Genomic DNA, 26,343 nt, shown 5'->3' with positions numbered 1-26,343 from the left:
ATAAGAGATAAGCCGACCCCATTTAAGAAGGGACAACGTGGCTGCATGGTTAGGAAGCTTGCTTCCCAATCATATGATTTTGGGTTCAGTCCTACTGCTCCTACAATAGAACTGAACCAACTAAAGCCTTGTGAATGGATTTGGTAAACAGAAACAGAGAGAAAACTATAAGGCTCTGAGGTAAGTAGCTTGCTTACTAACCACATGGACCCAGGTTCAGTCACACTGCGTGACACCTTGGGCAAGTGTCTTCTACTATAATCTCGGGCCAACCAAAACCTTGTGAGTGGATCTGGTAGACGGAAACTGAAAGAAGCCCATCGTATATGTGTATGTGTTCGTGAGTCTGTATTTGTCGCCCCACCATCACTTGACAACCAGTGTTGGTGTGTTTATATCCCTGTAACTTAGCGGTTCAGTAAAAGAGACCGATAGAATAAGTTCTAGTCTTTCAAAGAATAAGTTCTGGGGTCAATTTGTTCGACTAAAGGTTTTGCTCCAGCAGGGCCGCAGTCAAATGACTGAAACAGATTAAAAATAAAAAGTGTGTGTGTGTTTAAGCAACAGGAGTATTATCACTTTTCTAAACTAGCAAGAGGAGGAGCAGGAAGAGGCAGGCATAGGATTTAGAATTGGTGAAGAACTAAGATTTATAAATCTTGGAGGCTCTTTTGTTAAAAGATTACAACAGATGGCCAGAAGTCATGGGGGAGAGAGGGGGAGAGAGAGAGAGAGATAAGTCTGAGATAGGGAGAGAAAGTGAGAGACTGAGATAGAAAGGAGATGCTGAGAGAAAGTGAGAGAGAGGCGTATTTACCTGGCTGAGTGTAACAGGGTTTAACTTCATCTGCAGCTTTTTGGCTTCAGCCCTGGCAAAGTTTGTGTCTAAGACAGGAATGTCCATTGTAGGAATCTTCATATTTTTGGAACCGAAGAGAATCTCACGGAGACGAGGAATACCCAGAGTGACGTTCATCTCTCCAAGACCAGCAAAGTGGAATGTGTTCAGTGTCATCTGAGTTGATGGCTCACCAATTGACTGAAAAAATTAATTAATTAGCTAATTAACCATTTAGTATTCAGATTACTCTGTCAAACTTTATTTACATTATTTTAAATTAATGAGGCATTATCTTGTAGCTTTGAGATTTTGACGAGGTAACTGTTAGTTTTTACATTGACATTGTAGACTAGGTGGGAGAGGCCAGATCTGACCAGTTTAAACGCTCATGGGTTAAATATGGGAATGGCTGTTTGGTTAGGAAGTTTACTTCCCAACAATACAGACATTTCAGGTTCAGTCCCATTGCTAGGCATCTTGGGAAAATGTCTTCTACTATCACCCTGATCAGACCTATGTCTTTGCATCGTCTGAATGTGGTCGATGCCAGTGCCCCTGACTGGCTCCTGTGCTGGTGATATGTAAAAAGTACCATCTGAACATGACCAATGCCAGTGGCAAATTAACCCCCACCCGAACGTGATCAATACTAGGTCTGCCTGACTGGCTCTCTTGTTGGTGGTACGTTAAAATCACCATCTGAATGTGACCGATGCCAGTGCTCCCTGACTGGCTACTGTGCCAGTGACACGTTAAAAGCATCATCCGAATGTGGCCAATGCCAGTGCACTCTGACTGGTTCCTGTGCCAATGGCAAGTAAAAAGTACCATCTGAACGTGGCCGATGCCAGTGTTTCCCTGACTGGCTCCAATGCTGGTGGCTTGTAAAAAGCATCCACTATACTCTCGGAGTGGTTGGCATTAGGAAGGGCATCCAGCTGTAGAAACATTGCCAGATCAGATTGGAGCCTGCTGCAGCAACTGGCTTTCCAGACCTCAGTCAAACCGTTCAACCCATGCCTGCATGGAGAACGGACGTTAAACGGTGATGAAGATGAAACTCTATGGTAGCATGGTGTGTGTGATAATTGGAAACAAGTGTCATTAATATTTTTTTCCCTCATTCTTCCATGATGCTATGTCTGGCCATAGGAAAATATCTCCTCACCTGGCAGCAGGCAAAGTTTGGCAACGCAAACGGCATCCAACCATAGAAAACCTGCTACAATAAAATCCATCTGATCCATGCAGATATGCAAAATTGGATGTTAAAGCAATGATGTTGATGATGATGATGATGATGATGCGTACAGTGGTGTAGGAGTGGCTGTGTGGTAAGTAGCTTGCTTACTAGCCACATTGTTCCAGGTTCAGTCCCACTGCATGCAACCTTGGGCAAGTGTCTTCTACTATAGCCTTAGGCTGATCAAAGCCTTGTGAGTGGATTTGGTAGATGGAAACCAAAAGAAGCCTGTTGTATATATGTGTGTGTGTGTGTTTGTGTGTCTGTGTTTGTCCCCCCAAAATCACCTGACAACTAATAGTGGTGTGTTTACGCCCCCATAGAATAAATACCAGACTTAAAAAGAATAAGTCCTGGGGTCAATTTGCTCGACTAAAGGTAGTACCCCAGCATGGCCACAGTCAAATGACTGAAACAAGTAAAAGAGTAGAAAAGACGAGTCTCAGTGATGAAGCCATAAAGAGTAGCAGAGAAAGACTTTAATCATTAATAAAATAGTAAAAGACAGAAGCTGGATGGCATTTGAGTTCTTTCTGACAAATAGCAGAAGATCGTAGAAAAGAAATCTGTTAACAATGACAAGGAGAACATATTGTACGCCTGATAACCGTTTCCAGTGAAGATTATAGATATTCTTTTATTCATTTGACTGTGGTCATGCTGGAGCACCGCTTTTAGATGAGCAACTTGACTTATTCTATGGGTCTCTTTTGCTGAACCACTAAGTTATGAAGGCGTAAACACACCAATATCTTTTGACTGCAGCCATGCTGGAGCACTGCCTTTAGTCAAACAAAGCGACCCCAGGACTTATTCTATCGGTCTCTTTTGCTGAACTGCTAAGTTTCGGGGACGTAAACACACCAGCATTGGTTGTCAAGCGATGTTGGGGCACAAACACAGACATACAAATGTACACACACACACACATATATATAGATGACAGGCTTCTTTCAGTTTCCATCTACCAAATCCACTCACAAGGCTTTGGTCAGCCCGAGGCTATAGTAGAAGACACTTGCCCAAGGTGCCATGCAGTGGGACTGAACTCAGAACCATGTGGTTGGTAAGCAAGCTACTTACCACACAGCCACTCCTGCGCCTATATTCATAATACTAAACCACACTCAGAGACAATAGAAGTTACTTGATGTGCTAAAGATGGCAATTAAATCTCCTTCAAATCACATGAGAACCTACAAGGATAAGGTAATTTTTGGAAAACTAAGATGAACATGAGCAAGGCTGTGTGGCCATGAAAGAAGTTCACTTTGTAACCACTTGGTTTCAGGTTCAAACCCACTGTGTGGCACCTTGGGCAAGCATCTTCTACTAATAAACCCCTTCTAGATTCTTGATTATTTTCAAAGTTAATTAAAGTACTTTGTGGCTTTCATTATAAATGCTGTCAGGCAAGCATTGAAAACGTGGTTATTGACTAGTTGGTGGGGAACGTATGCAAAGGCGATAGGATTTTGGAAGGATCTGTTGTCTCATAAGAGCAAATTCAGGAAGACGGGGCAAGGGGGACCCACGACAATACAAAGAGGTAAACAAAAGAAGTACCTGAGATGAAATTAAGCCAACAGCTTCTCCAGGGTCCACCATACATTGTAGATATTTGTAATTTATCAGTTTCTCAAAGTTTTCTTCCGTAAGAGTCTCTTTAGTCTCAGCTTGTCCTGGTGGGCATATCCTGTGCTAATAACAACAAGAATGATAAAAGAATAATTATAATAATAATGATGGTGGTGGTGGTGGTGATGATGATGATGGCGATGTAGCAGTACCAGCCAGTGGTTCTCATGGCTTCTGATTTTAACTGATTGGAATGTTAACATGTCTTGGTGCAAATATTCCGCTCCAATACCACAGATTTGCTTGTCAGTCGCTTAACCATAACCAGTTGAGCATGTCCCTTAGTGGCTGACGATAAGTACATCTTTGATCACGATCAGAAGTAGTGGGGGAGCATCATAGCCATGTGTTGAGAGGAATTCTTTGGGGTTTGGATAATTCACCTCTGGAAACATAGGTGTTTTGTTCATCATCCTCAAACAACCTGTGGAAGAAGCCACTCAACCAGAAGAAAATTCTAACTAGCTCTCACCTGCAAACTCATGTGCTGTTTATCTTGATATGAGGTTACCATGTAGTGCATCTGCCTGGTGGACCCTTATCAAATGGGTAGTAAAGATGGTTATATTTGGCTTTGTACATTTGTACTCCAGCATCACTTTGATGGCATGTGCTGCTTTCTCAATAATAATAATAATAATAATAATAATAATAATAATAATAATGGTTTCAAATTTTGCTATCGACCCCCAGAGTTTAACTGGTACTTATCCTGCTAGGATGAAAGGTAAAGTCAACCTCGAGGGAATTTGAACTCAGAACGTAGCGGCAGATGAAATACCTATTTCTTTACTACCCACAAGGGGCTAAACACAGAGAGGACAAACAAGGACAGACAAACAGATTAAGTCGATTATATCGACCCCAGTGCATAACTGGTACTTTACCTTAATAATAATAATAATGACGACGACGATGACAACGACAACAAGACCACTCAGAGAGCACAAACCTCTGCCAAGGCAACACCAACGTCCTCTCAACAATTAGCCAGAGATGATTTTTAAAATGAAAATTTCTGAAATAAACTTGACTGCTCTCACAAGCGAGAATACTAAAAATGAACCCGACTGTTTGCAAAAATTAAGTAAAAATACAGGAAAATTAATCCAGAATACTTGTCCAGTACTGGATTAATCCCAAAATCTAACTGGGTCGTGCCAAACATTCCTGAACGTTTCATCCAAATCCATTCAGTGGTTTTTGAGACATCTTGACCACAGACAAAAAACAAACACAAGTGAAAATAATACCACCGCCTTTGCTAAGGCGGAGGTAATAATAATAATAATAGTAGTAGTAATGGTTTCAAATTTTGACACGAGGCCAGCAATTTCAGAAGGGATGGGATAAGTTGATTATATCGACCCCAAGGTGTAACTGGTACTTATTTTATTGACCCTGAAAGGATGAAAGGCAAAGTTGACCTCAGGGGACTTTGAACTCAGAATGTAAAGATGGGCGAAATACCATTAAGCATTTTATCCAAAGAGCTATCTCTCTATATATAAAACTGAGAATGTGTGTCTGTCTGTGTGTTTCCCTAAAACTTGAGAACTACACAACCAATTTCATTCAAATTTTACACATGCCTTACTTAAGGTCCGGGGAGTGTCATCGGCAAAAAAAATCTTAACTTTTTCCCTAGGGCGACCCCACAGCGATATCATATCTTCTCCACTATTTCAGTATTACGTGTTAAAAGTGAAACAAAAACATCTCTTTATTGTAATGCAGACACTTTCACTTTAATACTGAAACTATTAAAGTGAAAGTATTATATAACAGGATCAATCATTAACAGTGGTCATCCATTTTGCTAGAAAAAGATCTGCTATGGTCTTATATGCTACACCACTGGTTTTCAATTCATATTAATCAAATTAATATTCAATTTTTAACCCTTATTATGTGTGTGTGTGTGTATTAGCAATTCGTATAAAATTGCATCAATGACTTGAACTTGAATAAGTGGTTTCACATAAATGGGGATAAATTAAAAAGGTTTGTTGTTATTATTATTACTGTTTGACTATTGTAATCACGTTTGTTGGTTCCTTGTCAGGGAAACGTTGTTGTGTTGCATTTGTTAAATAATTGTAAACCGTAACCCTCCTCCTTTCGGAGAAGGGGCTTTGGTTATTGTTTAAAAATTGAATTGTGTCCCTGTTTGGGGAAATTGACAATATTTTTACCGTCTTTACGGAAGCATTTTTGTTAAAATGCCTTCGATAGAAGAAAGTCCAAAAATGAATTTCGCTGCAGCCATACACTTCTATACAAGAGGGAGGACAAGATCCAATTGATCGAAATTGCAAGAGACGGGCCTACAATTCCAGTCTCTTATATATTTTGAGTATTGTTATCACTAGCGATATCAAGATATAACTTTGTATTTTGTATTTTATGTGTAGATGTATATATATAGAGGTACATGTAATATGTACACATAGGGGTTTTCAATGGCGGCTGATTTTCGCGGGGTTCCACTATTCCCTTTCTCTCTCTCCCTCTTTTACGTTGTCTGCCCTCCCCCTTCCATTGCTAAGAGCATTTTAAAGCCAGCCCGTCAAGTAACGTGCCTCATTTCTTGATTTCAAATCCATTCTGCCGTGTCAGGCCGAAAACGAAATGTTTCCAAGATAAGAAAATCTTTCTAATCTAATTCATCCCGTAATCTGTACCAGTAATATTCTCATGCAAATTTGTCTGATCTCTAGTGGTTAAGCTGTTTATTATTATTATTATTATTATTATTATTATTATTAGTATTAGTATTATTATTATTATTATTAGTATTATTATTATTATTAGTATTAGTATTATCCCTTTGATCCCCAGTCGTCAATTTGTTTATTATTATTATTTTCAGCTTCGCCTCATATTGCATATTATGTATAATTTATTAGTTATCGTTGACCATCGGTTCCGGCCTCGTGTCTCGCTAAATACAGAATAGATATTTAAGTTTCTCCATACAGGGGTTTTCAATGGTGGCCGATTTTCACGGGGTTCCACTATTCCCTTTCTCTCTCTCCCTCTTTTACGTTGTCTGCCCTCCCCCTTCCATTGCTAAGAGCATTTTTAAGCCAGCCCGTCAAGTAACGTGCCTCATTTCTTGATTATGTTTTTATCTATCTATCTATTTTATCTACTTACTAATTACTAATACGCTTAAGCAGTTGTCATTGTATTCCCTAATTCCTCTCATCATTATGTGCCGATAATTTCTCCATTTCTCCACCGTCCCTTTATTAATTTTGCCCGTCCAAGTCCTCACTCTCTCGTCTTTCAACCTTCGCGTATTCGCGGTGCAAACGCCCTTGCCCACCCCCACCACCAATACCGGATATCTTTATATTTTTGCTCCATCTATACCGGATGTCGCTTCTCCCACCACCATTATAGGTGTCTACTCTTCGAACCCCCCTCTTCAATACGCTATTTCACCATGCATTACCCCTCTAGTGATATCCTACGTTCTACTTGTCTAGAACCTGTCATCGTTTCTCCGAACACCCCTCCCCACTGGTGCTCCCCTATATTTCTGCACCCCCCCCCCCCCACATAAAAAGCACCATCCGAGCGTGGCCGATGCCAGCACCGCCCCGACTGGCTTCTGTGCAGGTGGCACATAAAAAGCACCAACTGACCGTGGCCGATGCCAGACCCCTCTGGCACCTGTGCAGGTGGCACGTAAAAAGCACCCACTACACTCGCGGAGTGGTTGGCGTTAGGAAGGGCATCCAGCTGTAGAAACACTGCCAGACCAGACTGGAGCCTGGGGCAGCCCCTGGCTCCCCAGACCCCGGTCGAAACCGTCCAACCCGTGCTAGCGCGGAAAACGGACGTTAAACGATGATGATATACATGCATAATATATCTACCCATATACACATATGCACACACACAAACATAGGGGCAGGTGTGGCTGTGTGGTAACAAACTACGTTCCAAACACATGGTCCTGGGTTCAGTTCCACTGTGTGGTGACTTGGCATGTGTCTTCTGCTGTAGCCTCAGACCAACAAAAGCCTTCTCAGTGGATTTTGTACATATATACAAGCATACATATATATACATGCATACATACATATTCGGCATAAACACTCTACCACTACAATTAATAACTGTTGGGAACACTTTCAAACCTGCCTTACATTCGAACCGGAATCTCAAAAACATTGTCCCCTTCAGCGCCAAGCTCAACTGCTCTATCCTGACATGGAGGGTATCAGCAATGAAATCTATAACAAAACACTCATTGACATTGAAGACAGAATTGCTAAACTGGGTGGAAATGAATTGTCGACGTATGGCCTGCCACAAGCATTCAGGTCAGGGTCAAATAGCCTTCCCACTGCTGTCATTCGTGAAACAACCTACGACACTCAAGCGCTTTTGAAGTACATTGTTGAAAATGAGCCTACATTACTTCCGGACCAGCTGCAGGCCTACAGAACTATTCTTAACAGTGTACGCCAACGTGAGGGACGAATCTTCTTCCTCGATGTTCCTGGAGGAGCAGGAAAAACATTTATTACAAAGCTTCTCCTTGCAGAATTTAGGCAGCATCAGGACATTGCAGTAGCCTCCTCTGGCATTGCAACTACTTTGTTACCCGGAGGCAGGACAGCACACTCAACTTTTAAACTCCCTCTTAATTTAGCAGCATCCGAAATGCCTTCATGCAACATCAAAAAAAGCTCAGATCAGGGACAAGTACCTAAAATGTGTCATCTAATTGTCTAGGATGAGTGCACTATGGCTCATAAGGGAGCTTTGGAAGCATTAGATAGAGCCCTGATATCCGAGACTGTCAGGCTCCCATGGGAGGTGTAACGCTTCTGTTGTCAGGTGATTTCAGGCAAACTCTTCCTGTCATTCCGAAAGGCACTAGAGCAGATGAAGTAAGCATGCCTAAAGTCCTCTACCCTGTGGCATCATGTTACAATCCTCAGTCTCACCACTAACATGAGAGCTCAGCTACATGGCGACAAAATGTCCACAAAGTTTGCACAGGACATTTTGACACTTGGTGAAGGCAAGATGCCTCTCGATGCTGCAGGACAAATGGAAGTGTGGTCATTTTCCTCTGTTGTTAATTCTGTAGATGACCTCAAAAACAAAGTCTTTCCCAACTTCACACAAAACTACCAAAATCACAATTGGCTGTGTGAAAGAGCAATATTAGCTCCAAAAAACGTCGCTGTTAACAAAATTAATCAACAGCTAATGCATTCTCTTCCTGGCACTATACACACTTACAAGTCTGTTGATACAATTCCAGATACAAATGAAGTTGTGAACTATCCTCCTGAATTTCTCAATTCACTGGAGCCTCCTGGACTACCACCACACATATTAGCACTTAAAGTTGGAACTCCTGTAATGCTACTCCGCAATCTGGAACCACCAAGACTTTGCAATGGAACACGACTGGTGATAAAGAAAATGATGTCATACGTTATCGAGGCGATCATTCTTTCTAGATGTGGAAAAGGTGATGACGTCTTTATTCCAAGAATTACTCCATCAGGAGCAGAAATTCCATTTTCATTCAGAAGACTGCAATTTCCCCTTCATGTCAGCTTTGCCATGTCCATTAACAAATCTCAGGGTCAAACCCTCTCTGTAGCTGGTCTTCTCTTGGAAGAGCCCTGCTTCTCACATGGGCTACTGTATGTTGGCTACCCAAGAGTAGGAACCAAAAGAAACCTTTTTGTATATGCTCCACAAGGAAAAACAAAGAACATTGTTTACAACGAGGTGTTATAATCTCAACAGCCAGGAGGTATGTACATGATCCCCCCCTTTTTTTTAACAAACTTTATGTACTTTCATGTATTTATATTAATATACATATATATGTGTGTGTGTGTGTATCCATATATATATATATATAACAGAAAAGTCTAATTCTTCAATTGAATGAAACCGGGCAATGCCGGGTATCTCTGCTAGTAATTAATATTCTTATCTACTCTAGGCACAAGGCCCGAAATTTTGGGGGAAGGAGCCAGCCAATTAAATTGATCTGAGTACACAACTGTTACTTAATTTATTGACCCTGAAAGGCAAAGTCAACCTCAGCAGAATTTGAACTCAACATAAAGACAAACGAAAAACTGCTAAGCATTTCGCCTGGTGTGCTAACGCTTATGCTGGCTCGCCGCCTTAACTATAATCAATAATGGTGGAATTTGAACACAGAATGTAAAAAATCAGAAAATTAGCCAAGAGTAAAATAGCAATATTTAAAATTTTAGAACAAGGCTAGCAATTTTAGGGAGTGGAGGAGGCGGTGGGGGAGGTAAACTGCTTACATTGTAAAGATGAAAGAGCAAAAGGATACGGAGGCAATGAGTGAGACCATTGACCTTACGTCACGCTTGAAAAGAAGACCCATGAAACCAAGTAAAATCGCAGCCGTGGCAGATATCAGTGTCCTGCGAATGGCACCCGTTACACTGTCGGAGTGGTTGGCATTAGGAAGGGCATCCATCTGTAGAAACCTTGCCAGCCCTGGTCAAACCATCCAACATATGCCAGCATGGACAACAAATGCTAAGTGCTGATAATAATTATGATACACACACACACACATATATACTGGGTTGTCCAGAAAGGTTGTGCCAATTTTTAAAGGAAAGAAAAAGGTTAATAAATACTTGGCATAACATTTCTAATCAACCAAATATGAACAATTTTGTTGCACAATGCGTTTCCACCTTTCCCTTAACTTGAAAATACCTTCTTCCCAGAATTGAAGTGGATTCATGGCAAAGAATTCATCAAGGTATCTTTTTACGTCATCCAAGGAATTGAAATTTTTACCACTAAGACTATTCTGCAGAGACCTGAATAAGTGGAAATCCGAAGGGGCAATATCTGGTGAATATGGAGAGTGGAGTAACACATCCCAACCGAGCTGCAGCAATTTTTTGTCTGGTTCCCAAAGCATCAAGTGCCGAAAATGAACTTTCTTATCTTCCATTTTAAAGCGTAACGGAATTAACACAGGTTATAGGAACATAAACCTTCTTCCAGGAAAAGATAGCTTGAAATATGTTCTAAATGGAAGTGTAGTCAAATCCTATCTTATGGACTCAACCATATTCTAAAATAAGTCAAAAGGTAAGCTACTATAAATCAGCACAAACTTTCTGGACAACCCAATATATATATATCATCATTATCACACATACACACACACATAGAGATACAGAAATATATATATATAATATATATAAGTTGGAATTTACACAAAAACAAAAGGTGTATAAACAACAAACAGGTCTATTAGTTTAACGCTCAGGAAATTCCATAATATATATGTGTGCACATAAATTTTCAGCCAATAATTGCTAAGGACTGCAACACTGGAAAATATTAAAAAAGTGAAGTGATAATAGACTTTCACTATACTAACTGAATTTTCAGACTTGGAACAGAAATTCTTTGCCATTTTGTATATTTCTTCAGAGATGGCACCTTGCTGAGTATATGGCCAAGTCTTAGACAAAACAGGATCTGGACAAGATATAACCTTCTTCTGATACCTGACAAAGAAGAATGAAATAATATGAGATAGTCATAAATTAAGTACACTGCACAACAGTAACATCACATAAGCTACTAGACTATATAATAATACATAGGATATAACATAAGAGAATAAGATTTAGTGCAATATTTAGTGCAATATCTAGTGCAAGATTTAGTGCATATATAAAATTATTATTAAACAGACGATTGGCATGAATAGGTTAATATATATTGCCAAACACATAAAGCATGAGAGTATAGGTCATTGTTGGAAGCCCTTTAATCAGAAATGAACTGCAGTTAAGCAGTACCACTACCACCACCACCACCAACAACAATAATAATAAAGTAAACATCATGCTGTGGTTTCTGAAGTGTTGTATTTGGATTGATTACAGAGGAGGAGGAGGATTGGGGGGGGGGCAGTGCACTATTTTGTATTTATGAGCTTTAGGTTAGTTAAGATATGTCTGTGACATATTTCAACTTCTGTGGAGGTGCAATGGCCCAGTGGTTAGGGCAGCAGACTCGTGGTTGTAGATTGAGGTTTCGATTCCCAGACCGGGTGTTGTGAGTGTTTACCGAGTGAAAACACCTAAAGCTCAACGAGGCTCCGGCAGGGTGGTGATGGCAAACCCTGCTGTACTCTTTCACAAATTTACCTCACTCTTTCTTCTTGTTTCTGTTGTACCTGTATTTCAAAGGGGTCAGCCTTGTCACACTCTATGTCATGCTGAATCTCTCCAGAGAACTAAGTTAAAGGTACACTTGTTTGTGGATTGCTCAGCCACTTGCACGTTAATTTCACAAGTAGGCTGTTCCGTTGATTGGATCAACTGGAACCCTCATCATCATAACCGATGGAGTGCCACGATTTAAAATTCTGAAGGCAAATTTACTTCAGTTACTATGGAGAAAGAAAATTCTCTTTTATGATAAAAGGTGTAAAAACCCTTCCTTGCTGCTTGGCACTGGTGCTGCTATTTTTATCTGGAGGTCCAATAGCGCAACTGAGTCACCAATGTGGGCTGTGTTTTAGTTAAAAGGTATGGCTTTGAATTTGCCCAGTGTTATCACTTTGGTATTTCCCAGTGAGGAAAGGCTAAAGAACCAGAAATGCTTGTCTGTGAATCTGCTAGAGGGAAGCACTGGGCAAATAGTGTACCTTTTACCATAAAGGAGAATTTTTTCTCCACTGCAGTAAATCTGCCTTCAGAAGTTAAAATATCTCACAAACACAATTTGACTAACCCAAAGTTCATTTATTCTTCATCACTGCTTGGTGCTGATGTTGCTATTTTGTACTTAGTGAGTGCATGGGGCCAGTGATAGCATCTACTTACTTTTGGCGCCGTTTCTCACTCATGTTGTGCCACAGACTGCACAGGTAGGTGCTTTTCAAAGAACGTCCAGTCATACAAGAAATGTTGTCTGGCACTTCAAGGTCTTCCTGTTTTTTCTTGCAGAATCTCAAGAATGCACTTCTGTCAGCCGAATACTTTGGGACGGAGCCAGACTCTTGCCTGGATTTATAAATCTGAAGAAAAAGAACAACAATAAATATTTTTAACATAACAACAATGACAGATGAGAAATGGCGGGAGGATATTTAAAGCATGCTATTATCATTGCTTTTACACTTGTTTGTTCTTTTCCTTGCTGTCATGGGTTGAACAAGACTTGATGAGGTAGTATTCTAAGATGGGGTACCCTTCCTGTTGCCAACACATTTTCCAAACAATGTGAATTCTTTTTCATTCCACAAGCAATTAAATGTTGAAATTGCCAAACTGTAAGATAAAGTGTTTGCACATGTACACAACATTTCTGTTGCCCTAAAAGTGTCAGGAAAAAGGTGTAGAGAAATAAACATTACAAACTTCCATGCATGTCAATACACACACACACACACACAAAGAGGCTTCTTTCAGTTTCTGAGTACCAAATCCACTCACAAGGCTTTGGTCAGGTTGGAGCTGTAGTAGAAGACACTAGCTCAAAGTGCCATGAAGAGGGACAGAACGTGAAGCCAAGTGGTTTGGAAGCAACCTTCGTGGCTACAAAACCATGCCTGCACTCATATCATCATTATTGTTTAACATCCATTTTCCATGCAGGCATGAATTAGACAGTGTCACTGTTTCCAATAAACCAAAGGACTGTCACACTCTGATGCCTGCTTTGGGAGAGTTTCTACAGCCAGAACCCCTTCTTAAAGCCAACTACTTTACAGAACATATTGGTTTTTTTTACAGCATTATTATGCTGGTACATAAAAAGCACCAACTGAACGTGGCTGATGACAGTACCCACTGACTGGCCCCCATGCTGGTGGCACATAAAAAGCACTCTCTGAACATGATTGATGCCAGGCCAACCTGACTGGTTCCTGTGCCAGTGGCACGTAAAAAGCACCCACTACACTCTTGGAGTAGTTGGCATTACGAAGGGCATCCAGCTGTAGAAACATTGCCAGATCAAACTGGAACCTGGTGCAGCCGCTGGCTCTCCAGACCTCAGTCAAACTGTCCAACCCATGCCAGCATGGAAAACAGACGTATGATGATGATGATGACTGGACCTGATAAATGCTGCAAGCACATTCAGAATAAAAAAAAATCAAACATAATAAAACAAATCCAAACACAAAAAATAAATCTTACTTTGTTTTGTATCTGACGACAGTTGAAGTTGCTGTCAGCTTCTTTAAGAGGCATCTTTTGGTTTAAGATGGAAGCACGGTTCTTGATCAACATTGGGAAGTGATTCTCATTAATAAACTGAGTCTTGGTTACATCCAGGCTGTCTTCACCATAATAAAACTGAAGAAAGTGAGATCAAATCAGATACCAGGTCTAAACAAATATGTCAGGCAGGGTTGATAACATTAGAATTTCTTGCATTGTTGGCCTCAGAATCAATAATGAACACTTCTTGCCATATTTGCAAATACATCAGGTCTAGACTGAGAGTGCGTTAGGGTAAAGCAATTAGTCTATGTATAATGTGGTTGTGTCAGTCAGTTTTTATGTCATTAATGTTTGTGCAAAACAAGCTGATGTATATACAGTTAGTGTGCTTGTGTAAAACAGCAGCCCTTTCTCTCAATGTGTGTGTGTGTGCATGCGTGTGCACATCTATATATATATATATATATATATATATATATATATATATATGGAGTGGTTGGCATAACGAAGGGCATCAGGGGAGTAGCTGTGTGGTAAGGAGCTTGCTTACCAACCACATGGTCATGGGTTTAGTCCCACTGCGTGTCACCTTGGGCAAGTGTCTTCTACTATAGCCTCGGGCCGACCAAATCCTTGTGAGTGGATTTGGTAGAAAGAAACTGGAAGAAGCCCATCATATATGTATATATATATATGTGTGTGTATATGTTTGTGTGTCTGTGTTTGTCCCCCCCCCCAACATCGCTTGACAACCGATGCTGGTGTGTTTATGTCCCCGTATCTTTAGAGGGTTTGGCAAAAGAGATCGATAGAATAAGTACTAGGCTTACAAAGAATAGGCTCTGGGGTCAATTTGCTCGACTAAAGGCGGTGCTCCAGCATGGTCACAGTCAAATGACTGAAACAAGTAAAAGAATACGTAACCTATGATATAATTGTAAACAGGGCAAATTTTAGCCATTTCTCTGCAGACTTAAAAAATGATGAACAACCTTCATCGATTTTCGAACCATATTGGGTTCTCATTATTGGCGTACACATCACTTTCACAATCTCCAAAGAGACAAGCAGCCAAACTGTTTATATACCCAGCAAATGCAGCAGTTACTCTATGAAAGTGTCCCTAATTTGCATACCAAGTGTTTAACACTCTATAAACACCAGCAGCTTGTCAATGGGGATCTTAGTCCAAACAGTATCAAAGTATGATATAATAAATATGTAACATATGGTATAATTATAAACAGGGCAAATTTTTAGCCATTTTCCTGCAAACTGGGAAAACACACAGTGACTTTGAAATTTCAGACAGCTAAGCCATTATCCTCCAATAATGGTTTAGGTGGCTGAAACTTCGAAGTTTAATTTAAATACAGTGGAATTTTAAGACTTCATTTTTTTATGGGCAAATATGGGTTAAGAGATTCAATATCTGCAGCAAAATATTTCCACAAGCCTCCTACCCACCTAATTTCTTCCCAGGCTTGGGTTGACTCAAAGTAGCAATAGTTGAAAATGCTTGCTGAAAGGGCCATGTGATGTGATATAACCCAGAACCTCAAGATTAGGGAGTAAACCATTCTGCAATGCTCAAGCTCTTACCTAACAAACATCTAATACTAGAAAGATGGGTACTAGATATAAAAATTAATTTCTGAACATTTTTCCCACCCATCTCTACCCCAGAAGAAATTCTACAAGAGTGAAACAGACAGAGAATAGAATGAGTCTTACCTGAATAACACTGCCGTCACTGTCTCTGACTGTGAGGTCATAATTAACGATGAGGCTCTCTAAATGCTTAACTAAGCAACGTTGAAGGTATCCCGAATGACTGGTTTTTACAGTGGTGTCAATGAGACCCTAAGGAAGAGAAAATGGAAGGAACACATGGCTTGACAGAAGTAACACACACACACGAAGAGAAATTACAATTTACAAAGAAAAGTCAAATTTATTTAACCCTTTCGTTACTGTATTTATTTTGAGATGCTCTGTGTTCAATTACTTCAATAACAAAGAATTTAGTAAAATAACTTAGTTATCATTAAACTAGTGTTAGGAACATAAATTACGACTAAGGTTTGGTGGAAGATTTTAATTCAGGACTTTTGAAAACAAGACATTTGTACCCAGAGCCAGAGGTGGTTTCAGCTGGGTTGGTAACGAAAGGGTTAAGCATTTTCCTTTTTTTAATCCTTGCTAATTTATGATGTAAAAAGCACCAAGGACACTCTTATAAGGTGGTTGGCATTAGGAAGGGCATCTAGATGGAGAAGCCATGCCAAATCAGACTGGAGTCTGGTGCAGCTCTCCAGCTTGCCAGCATCCGTCAGCCTGTCCAACCCATGGCAGCATGGAAAACAGACGTTTGATGATGATGATTACATTAGTGATTACACTGGCTCTTTTACACTCACCTCTCTGCCGGCCATACAATGGACAAAGTATTCCTGAGGTGAAATTCCTGTTGTGAAACGGCCAGTAATGAAGCCACCAGCCTTGGGAGAAATGTCATACTGTAGAAATGATGGCAAGAAACGTCCACTTGGCATCATTGGTGGTCTTCGTCCTTCCAATTCAATCTGGCCCAGAAGACAGGACATTTGCATAGCGTTCACCTGAAAAGATGAAATTATATTAAGATAAGAGAGGAAAGCAAATGGAATAGTAGGTACCATAGGAGTTAACGGCGTAAGCAAATTGAAATAAGCACAACCAGGAATACAAACTAAATATATATACAAACTGTGTGCATGTATATATATATATATATTTCTTTTGTTCTTTTATTTGTTTCAGTTATTCGACAGTGGCCATGCTGGAACACCGCCTTTAGTCGAGCAAACCAACCCCAGGACTTATTCTTTGTAAGCCTAGTACTTATTCTATCAGTCTTTTTGCTGAACTGCCAAGTTACGGGGACATATACACACCAGCATCACTTGTCAGGCAATGTTGCAAGGACAAACACAGACACACAAACATATATATAAGTATATATATCTTTATTTTCTCTTCCTGTTTCTTTCTGTGGAAAAACGTAGGCTCAAAACATTATAGGCTTTTTCACTTCCCAAACGTTAAACTAATACATCTGTTTGCTCTCTAAACCATCAGTCTTTGTCTTTTTTTGTGAATTTTCCCTATATATATACTCTTTACTCTCTCTCTCTTTTACTTGTTTCAGTCATTTGACTGCAGCCATGCTGGAGCACCACCTTTAATCGAGCAACTCAACCCCGGGACTTATTCTTTTGTAAGCCCAGTACACACACACATACATACATATATATATATATAATTCAAATTTACAGAAAATGAAAGACGGGAACAGGTGTAGGAATAACAAACTGGTGTATTAGTTTAATGCTTGGGAAGAATGGAGAATTCTTTTACGTTTCAAGCTTAAGCTCTTCAACAGAAACGGTTAAATGGAAAAAACGGAGAGAGAATGAAAAAAAAATGAAGAAAAAAATGTACAGAGATTAAAGGTTCACCATGATGAAATAACCAATGGAAAGAGGCTGTGTGTATGTGTGTCTATAAGTCCACCATCTCCTTCTACTCTCTCTTTTGAATGTGGTTATCATCAGATATTCTCAGCTGCCACCACAATGCCGAATCTTGTTTAAATCCATTATGCCCTACTTCTTCCTATTCATTATTGAAAAGCTTTGTTACCTGGAGTTTCGGCTTTTTATTTCTCTCTTTCTCTAATTATGTACATGAGCTACAAATTGATTATCAACTGTTTTTCCCAATTTAAGCAGGAGGTCAAATTTCTTTGAGTATAACTTCAAATATTAAGATCAGGAGCAGAATGTATTGCTTTACGCTACAATTTACTATAATGATGTTTCCATTGTTATCACCATAGAAAAACCCATGCCTCCCACAATGAATTTGCCATTAGCATATGCAGTCAAAATGTTGACAACATATGATGTATCTTCCATAATTTCTGTTGCTAAATTATTGACCTCAATATGGTTAGGAGTGGGGTGGGGATACTTTTGATGTCCTTGGCCATTTATATCTATCGGTCTGTCAATGAAGGCTGCATTATGAATTTCATCTGTGCACCCTATTTTCATGCTATGGAAAATATGATGAGGAGCTTGATGCTTGAAATCTTCAGCAAGATCATCATGATACTTGACTCAAAGATGAAGTAGATTTGATGGTTCACAGTGTTTTAACAGAACGGTGAAAGGAAGTCAAAGATTCTTGGTGTTTTGGGATACAGAAAATAGAAGATTCTGACTATGTTGTACTCTACTGGACACCATTCTCTTGCAATCCAAGTATAAAGCATATCTCTTCAGGTGGTCCAAACTTCATTGGATGGTTAGGTCTGAGAATGTGAAAGGAAAGTGGCAGATGGTGATAGATGGGAATGCAGTGAATCATTAAATGAACTTACAAGACACACACAAGGCTGCAGTTCTGTGAAAGACGTATTAGAAGGAAAAAAAATCGATGTAACCCTTTAACATTTAAACTGGCTATATCTGGTCCAAATATCCTATCAGTTTCATATGCAAATAGGTCAGATCCAGCCTCTCATCCCTACGCTACAATGTTATTCTAAGGATAAACAGTTGCATCAACAAAATCTCAAAGCTATGAAATAATGGATGATCAATTCAAAACAATGTGAAATAAACAATACAGTTGATAGAATAAAATGAATGCTAAATGTTGGGAACAGCTTCAGAGTCAAAAAGAGAAATATAGGTTTAACAATTTTGTGACAATCATTATTTGACACTTACCGAAGATCCTTTTGCACCGGCGTTGACCATCAACTGAAGATTATTGTCAGGGAATTTGACAAGCAGACCAGATGGCATAATGGCTCTGAAGTGAGAAGGAATTTAGAAAGAGTTAAGAATTAGAGAGAACAGTTAAGTACAATTTCTTACAGCTTTATACAAATTTTATCCTAACATTCTGCAATGAAAGGAAAGATTTACCGCAATAAGTTGTTCTGCACCTCGTTGGTTATTTTCTTCACCTTCTTGTCCAATTCTGCAACAAGCATCGGATTGTTTCCAAAGACAATTTCAGAAACAGACTTGGTGCTTTCACCAACCACTACTTGCAGTTCTTCTCTTGATCTATCAATATCGTAGCTTTTGATGTAATCAATAAATTTCTTGCGTTCCTGATCAGCCTAAAAAAGTCAATAAGCAATGTTCGTGAGATGACACATATAAATACATACACACACATTATCATCATCATTTAATCTCTATTTCCCATGCTGGCATGGATTGGATGGTTTGACCAAAGCCGGTAAGACCAAGGGCTGCAGCAGGTTCAAATTGTCTGTTTTGGCACAGTTTCTATGGCTGGATGCCCTTTCTAACACCAACTGCTTTACAGAGTGTACAAGATGCTTTTTATGACACCAGCACCAGAATTATGATGATGATGACATTTACTAATTATCAGCTCATTCAATATATTTTTTACTGAAGGGTTTTTCAATTGAAGTGAAAGTTATATCTAAGTTACAGCCACTTTCTATAGGAAGTTATTCAGGAAACAAACACCAGACAGTAACTGAATAAGCAAATGTAGTGTAGTGGCTTGTTTTTCTTCTCTTTTATATCAAGTGTCAGAGATTGAATGGATTGGGGTGGCAGTGGAGGAAGAGGGGCTTTGTAAGGTTCAATGTTCTTCAAGGATATATGGTAGGTGAATATTTATAGGGGAGATATGAGCAAAAAAAGGTACTTTATAGAGAGAGAGGAGCAAAAAAGATACTTTTTTACACAAATTTTTGAAATATGTAGTCAAGAATATATATTTTATTGCGAAATCCTTTAAAAACAACCGTGTTAAAATCTGAAGGTCTTAAATTTACTTTTCCAGGCTCTGCAGCCCACATGAAATTTTGAATAATGGGCAAAAAAATCAATTTATAACACATTTGCTGTTCCTCATTTTATTTTTTACTTTCATTGTTATGAATTGATTTTCTTTTGAAGAATCCTTTAAAAACAACTGTGTTAAAATCTGAAGCTCTAAAATTTATATCTTCAGGCTCCGCAACGAACTTGAAATTTTGAAATTATGTGAAATAAATAGACTTTGACTTTGTTTTCTTTATTATTTTTAAAACTAAGTCACCGGACATATATGTTACATTAACCGTTTCATTACTAACCTGACTGAAACCACTTCTGGCTCTGAGTACAAATGTCTTGATTTCATCTGTTTTGAATTAAAATCTTCCACCAAACCTTAGTCACAATTTATGTTCCTAACACTGGCTGAATGATAACTAAGTTATTTTACTAAATTCTTTGTTATATTTAAAGCAATTGAAAGAAACAGAGAGCATCTCAACAGAAATACAGCAAGGAAAGGGTTAAAATAAAATTATGTGTAAACCAATTTTTGATTCTTGACACATTTTGGTGATAAAAATAATTAACATTTCAAGTTCAAAATAATTCCAGTTTTTAACCCTTTCGTTACTATATTTCTGACCAAATTACACCCCTTATGTGTTTCAATTAATTTCTAACGTAATCATAAATTTAGTCTGGTTTCATTAAACAACTATAACTTTTTTATTTATCGATATATTAATCTGATTTTGGAAGATAATTTAATGAAATATTCTCAACCAATTCTATACTATAATTTTTGTCACAAAGTGACTCTAATTGCAGGTAGATACAGGTAAATTCCACAAAATATAAAATTATTAAAATTTTGTTCAAACATCGCTATAGAAAATGGGTTATTAGCTAATATTCAATTGGGTATACAACAAAATTTTACGATAGAATTTGTTATTCTGGGTAACTTTCTGATACCCATAATAATATTTACGGCAAAATAGTCTTAATTTCATTTAAGGTTGTGGGAAACCACAAACTATCGTTTCTCTCGCTTTGTTTACGTTTAGCGTAACTGTTCGTTTTCGCCGTAATGATTTCAAATAGGCTCATTCGAAAAAGTAAATAGAAATAGTCTAAGGCTTTACTCTTCTGGGAAAGTCTGTGGCTTGGTCCAGTTTCTTCAGAAAAATCACCGAAAGAAACAGTTTTTAAATTTTCACTCCATTCAGGTGCCAATTCATTTTCTTTATCGCTGTCGGAGCTCTCGGATTCACTGTTTTCACTTTCGGAAAACAAAACATCAGATTCATTATCAAATACCACGTGCTTTTTTTTTTCAGTCATAGAGTTAGATTTATGAAGGTCTTCAGTAGAAAATCCTTCGAATTCTGACTCGCTGCTTGATATAATGAAATTCGTATCCATTTTTTGTCAGAATTACAAATTTTGAAAACACAATAGGAACAAATTTCGGAAAAAAATCTCCCAAAATTCACGGAATTAAAATTACACTTCGATTATTGTACAAAACTGTAGTTGAACTGTTTACGAAGTATAATACGTGTTTTCACGAATGTACTGAAGAGATTTGCTCTGATATTCTCATTTAAATATGAATAGGTAAATTCGGGCGGCTTTGGGCGGTTTGGTCACATTAACCAAAATTTTTTTCGGGCGGCTTTGGGCGGTTTGGTAACGAAAGGGTTAAAGGAGTTGCACTTGCAACAGGAAATGTCAAATAAATCTTTTGTTGCATTGTTTTTAAGCACATTACTGGGACTAAATTACAGCAACATTAGTCCTAAACCAGGACTGCCATGTTATGTTGGCAAACAATCTTTACTACACATTACACTTTGTTTGAAACAATGGCACATTTTTTCTATTTTTCACAGATTTTAGTAATCCTTGGTACTTTTGATAAAAGTTAAAGATTTTCAGTTTAACCGACTCAGTCATAACACAAGGGATGGATGCATTTTGCCAAAGAATTATCGTTTCTGCTACAATCTTGACAATATGCTTAATTGAAGGATATTTCTTAACCACATTCTTTTCTTTTACTCGTTCAAATAAAACACATTTTAGTACATCCTTGTTAGTTGGCAAAACTCGTTCGCTTAGATTACACGGAGTACCAACTATTGGGCATTCAGTATCATGATGCGTTATTGGCTTTTGAGTCATCACTAAATGTAAACAACGCTAAATTTAACACGATCGTTAATTTCAACACAACGGCCTCAAGTCAAGGTACAAAGTAGTGAACTTCACACATGTGCAATGTACGTCCACATGCAACGACTGTTGCAGCGGCACTGGAGACACATTCACACTCCTGTTCTCTTAATAGTCAATGCGGAACCTCAAGATATTAGTCAATTGTATTGAAACTTGGTAAGCAAACTCTTAAGGATACTATATTGACTGTTCTGCATTCTGCTGTGTAGAAATATGTATTCAGCATGACTTATAATCCATGAAATCCAAAATTCGACCAAAAATAGCAATTTTTAAAATTTTCAATTCCATTGCTGAGCCTGAAAATACATTTAATCACAAAGTTCTTTACACAACTTTCTTTAAACCGTAGTTCGCAACAAAATATCGATTCGTGGTTACCAATTTTGAAAGTTGCATTTTTTGCTCCACTCTAGTGATCATAGAGGAAGCATCAAAAGAATGCAGTTCTGTGAAGGAAGTTTCAGAAGAAAAAGATATTATTTAAATGAGGAGGGGGGGCTTCTGGAAAATAGCAATGTAAAGGAGCAACTTGTGTACACCTGTGGCAATCCTTAATATGATAATGCTAATATAAGTATATCTATGTATGTCACCGAAACTCTGCCAGCCCTATACCCAACCTATCCTTATTTGCTGTTTTAATTATACAAAGAAAATGTGGCAAGTAAACCTATCTAATTTTCTTCGGACAGTAACGAGGTTATAAAAGCAGCTGGACATGTAATAATGCAGACACAAAATGGACCGAGAAAAAAGAAACTGTGGTGGGAAACTGACCTGTTTTGTCATGAGAATATCTTTAATTCCCAATGAAAATCCATCTCTTTGTAAGAAGGAAGTGAAAAGTCGGCCAAAGCATGTGAGGAGGTTTGCAGCTACTTCTCCGCCATAGAGCTGAAAAATATGTAAATAAGTAAATAATGGAACTGGTCATGTACAACACATGCACATCATCACCCTCATTGTTTAATGTTTGCTTTCCATGCAGATATCAGTCGGATTATCTGACAGGATTCAATGAACTAATGGACTCTGCTTAGCTTCAGTGTCTTTCCTGGTGTGGGGCACAGCCCTGCAGCTTATTGGATACTATCAATCCATCCAACCCATGCCAGCATGTGAAATGGCCATTAAATGATGATGATAATGATATAATGATGATATATATATATATATTATATATATATATATAATATATATATATATATATATATATATATATATAATTTTAAATTAATAATAAAAGGGTAAAATTTATTAATTAATTAATAATTTCACCAAGTAGATCGGTACGTTAAAATAACCTTTATAGGTAAAATTATACAAATATTTTATAATTATAAACATTATTATAATTAGGGTTCAGCTAATTGCTTCACCACTGTAAATTTTGGAAGTGTTGGTTGGATATCTATTACATGATGTCGCTCGATCATGTGCATATTTAACTCTAGCACATTTTATAATTGGAATTACTATACTGAAGAAAGAAGTAAGTAAAATTTAAACCACTTTAATCTCAAAACGCATATATAGTTAATCCTGGTTGTGTTGATTCATTGTTTTTTTTCTTTGGCTTCGTAAAAAAGTATGTTACCGTCATGGAGATTCTTACAGTAGTAGAAAAGGAATTTTAACTCCTATTTCTAAATTCAGTATATGGTGAATAATTAGCTGAACCCAAATTATAATTATGTTTCATTATCATCATCATCATTTAGTGTCCGCTTTCCATGCTAGCATGGGTTGGACGGTTCAACTGGGGTCTGTGAAGCCAGAAGGCTGCATCAGGCCCAGTCTGATCTGGCAGTGTTTCTACAGCTGGATGCCCTTCCTAACGCCAACCACTCCGTGAGTGTAGTGGGTCCTTTTTACGTGCCACCGGCACGGGGCTAGGCGAGGCTGGCAACAGCCACGAACGGATGGTGCTTTTTACGTGCCACCGGCACGAGGCCAGTCGGGGTGGATAATTATAAAATATATATATATATATATATAAATAAATATATATATATATATATACACATATATATATATATTTATTCCAACATGACATGTGGTTAATTAAATGAATCAATCTGGAGAGGTGAGATTCTTTCCACTGTCCAATCTAATTCTGAAAATCTGGTGACAGCCACAGCGGAAGTGTAAAATCTACATCGTCACAATGTGACTACTGTTGGTCCTCTAGATTTATCATTGCTGGGGGGTGTACCCCTGTGTCTTACGGATCTACGATGGGATGGAATGTAGCTCAAGTGAAACTTAAGAACCAGCCATCATCAGCAGTATAACAGCCCTCTGCCACCACAATAATCATCACCATCATTTACCATTTTTCTTCGTTATTGGCATGGATTGGATGGTTTGACAAGATCCAGTGAGAGAGAGAGGATTGCATTGAGCTCTAATGTCTGCCTATGGCATGGTTTCTATGGCTGGATGCTCTTCCTAATGCCAACCACTTTACTAGAGAGATCACCCAACTAACATGCAAGACTAAAATCCCTCTTGACCGCATTGGACTGCAGTAGAGAGGATGGTAGCCTTATGTGTTGAGATATTAAAGTATGATAGAAGTGACAGGAACAGGTTTCTTATTTCTTTATTGCCCAAAAGGGGCTAAACATAGAGGGGACAAACAAACGGATTAAGCTGATTATATCGACCCCAGTGCGTAACTGGTACTTATTTAATCAACCCCGAAAGGATGAAAGGCAAAGTTGACCTCAGCGGAATTTGAACTCAGAACGTAAAGAGAGACGAAATACATATTTCTTTACTACCCACAAGGAGCTAAACACGGAGGGGACAAACAATGACAGACAAACGGATTAAGTCGATTACATCAACCCCAGTGCATAACTGGTACTTATTTAATCAACCCTGAAAGGATGAAAGGCAAAGTCGACCTCAGTAGAATTTGAACTCAGAACGTAATGGCAGACGAAATACTGCTAAGCATTTCGCCTGGCGTGCTAATGTTTCTGCCAGCTCGCCACCTTAACAGGAACAGGTTTCTTGCTGATACATAAGTACCCGTTAAGTAGTTGGGGTAGAGCTGGAAAGGGAGATAAAGATGATTAGATTCAAACAATATATCAACAAGAGGTTATAGCTAAAAAAAAAAAAAAGAATTGCTCTTAGAAACCTAATACCATAACACACTCTTACCTCATAACAACAGTGTACTAATCCATATGCTGTTGATCCGTACTGGCTTTTATCCAGGACACCACACAGCAATTCACTGTCTCGGATTATAACATGGCTCTCCCCCATTTCTTGTGAAAGAGCTCTACTTATTGAAGCATCAAAATGGTCTATTGACTTCCAAAGCTGTGAAAGAATAAGGAACATTAAGAAATCATAATGGATGGTCACAGGCTCACAACAAGCTGATGTCTCTCAATTTTGTTCATTCATTCATTCAATTTTTTGCATGGATTAAACACAAACAGACATAAGTACATACACATAAATATGATAGGCTTCTTTCAGTTTCCATCTACCAAATCTACTCACAAGGTTTTTGGGACCTGGGGCTATAGTAGAAGACACTTGGCCAAGATGCTGTGCAGTGGGATTAAGCCTGAAACCACATGGTTGGGAAGCAAACTTCTGAAACCACTCAGCCATACCCTGCACCTGTATAAATATCTTTTTATGGATCAAAACAAGAGATTGGGAAAAATTTTTACCATTATTTATTCACCAATACATGTTTCGTTTGCTAATAGGCGTTACAAAACTGAACCATGTAGGAGAAAACGTAATATATCTCATATTAGAAATCCTTTAGATAGAGAATGTACAATTTTATAACTCCTATTAGCAAATGAAACATGTGTAAAGGTGAACACATGATATCCAAAATATTTTTCAGTCCTGCTTTGACCTTTAGTTACTTTCCAAAAACATATTTCCCAGTATTTTCCAACTCTGATGCATACCTCACACAAATATGAAATCTACATAGGAGTTTGGAATACTGGAATAAGCAGATGTGAATCAAGAGGACCCAGTTTGGATTTTAACTTCTCTTTTATTCTTTTACTTGTTTCAGTCATTTGACTGTGGTCATGCCGGAGCACCACCTTTAATTGAAGAAATCAACCCCAAGACTCATTCTTTGTAAGCCTAGTACTTATTCTATCGGCCTCTTTTGCCAAACCGCTAAGTTTCAAGCATCAGTTGTCAAGCGATGGTGGTGGAGACAAACACAGACACATATGACAGGTTTCTTTCAGTTTCCATCTACCAAATCCACTCACAAAG

At 38.5% G+C, this 26,343-nt stretch overlaps 1 protein-coding gene across 3 annotated transcripts in view; it reads right to left on the bottom strand.

Annotated features, from left to right (window-relative positions):
• The window catches only part of LOC115219176 (DNA-directed RNA polymerase I subunit RPA1), a 78,339-nt gene that overhangs the window by 16,223 nt on the left and 35,773 nt on the right, over positions 1–26,343 (bottom strand). For all 3 annotated transcript variants that reach the window (XM_029789284.2, XM_036508753.1, XM_029789285.2), the window contains 11 exons: positions 25,240–25,404; positions 22,843–22,959; positions 18,940–19,139; positions 18,739–18,823; positions 16,381–16,581; positions 15,695–15,823; positions 13,934–14,092; positions 12,614–12,807; positions 11,155–11,284; positions 3,651–3,785; positions 818–1,039 (listed from right to left, as the gene is read on the bottom strand). In XM_029789284.2, coding sequence (XP_029645144.1) covers positions 818–1,039; positions 3,651–3,785; positions 11,155–11,284; positions 12,614–12,807; positions 13,934–14,092; positions 15,695–15,823; positions 16,381–16,581; positions 18,739–18,823; positions 18,940–19,139; positions 22,843–22,959; positions 25,240–25,404 — 1,737 coding nt within the window. The remainder of the gene's footprint in view (positions 1–817; positions 1,040–3,650; positions 3,786–11,154; positions 11,285–12,613; positions 12,808–13,933; positions 14,093–15,694; positions 15,824–16,380; positions 16,582–18,738; positions 18,824–18,939; positions 19,140–22,842; positions 22,960–25,239; positions 25,405–26,343) is intronic.

This window comes from Octopus sinensis, linkage group LG14, assembly GCF_006345805.1.
Source record: "Octopus sinensis linkage group LG14, ASM634580v1, whole genome shotgun sequence".
Taxonomy (NCBI): domain Eukaryota; kingdom Metazoa; phylum Mollusca; class Cephalopoda; order Octopoda; family Octopodidae; genus Octopus; species Octopus sinensis.
Note: the sequence above shows the minus strand (reverse complement) of the source record. Positions and strands in the feature narration are given on the sequence as shown.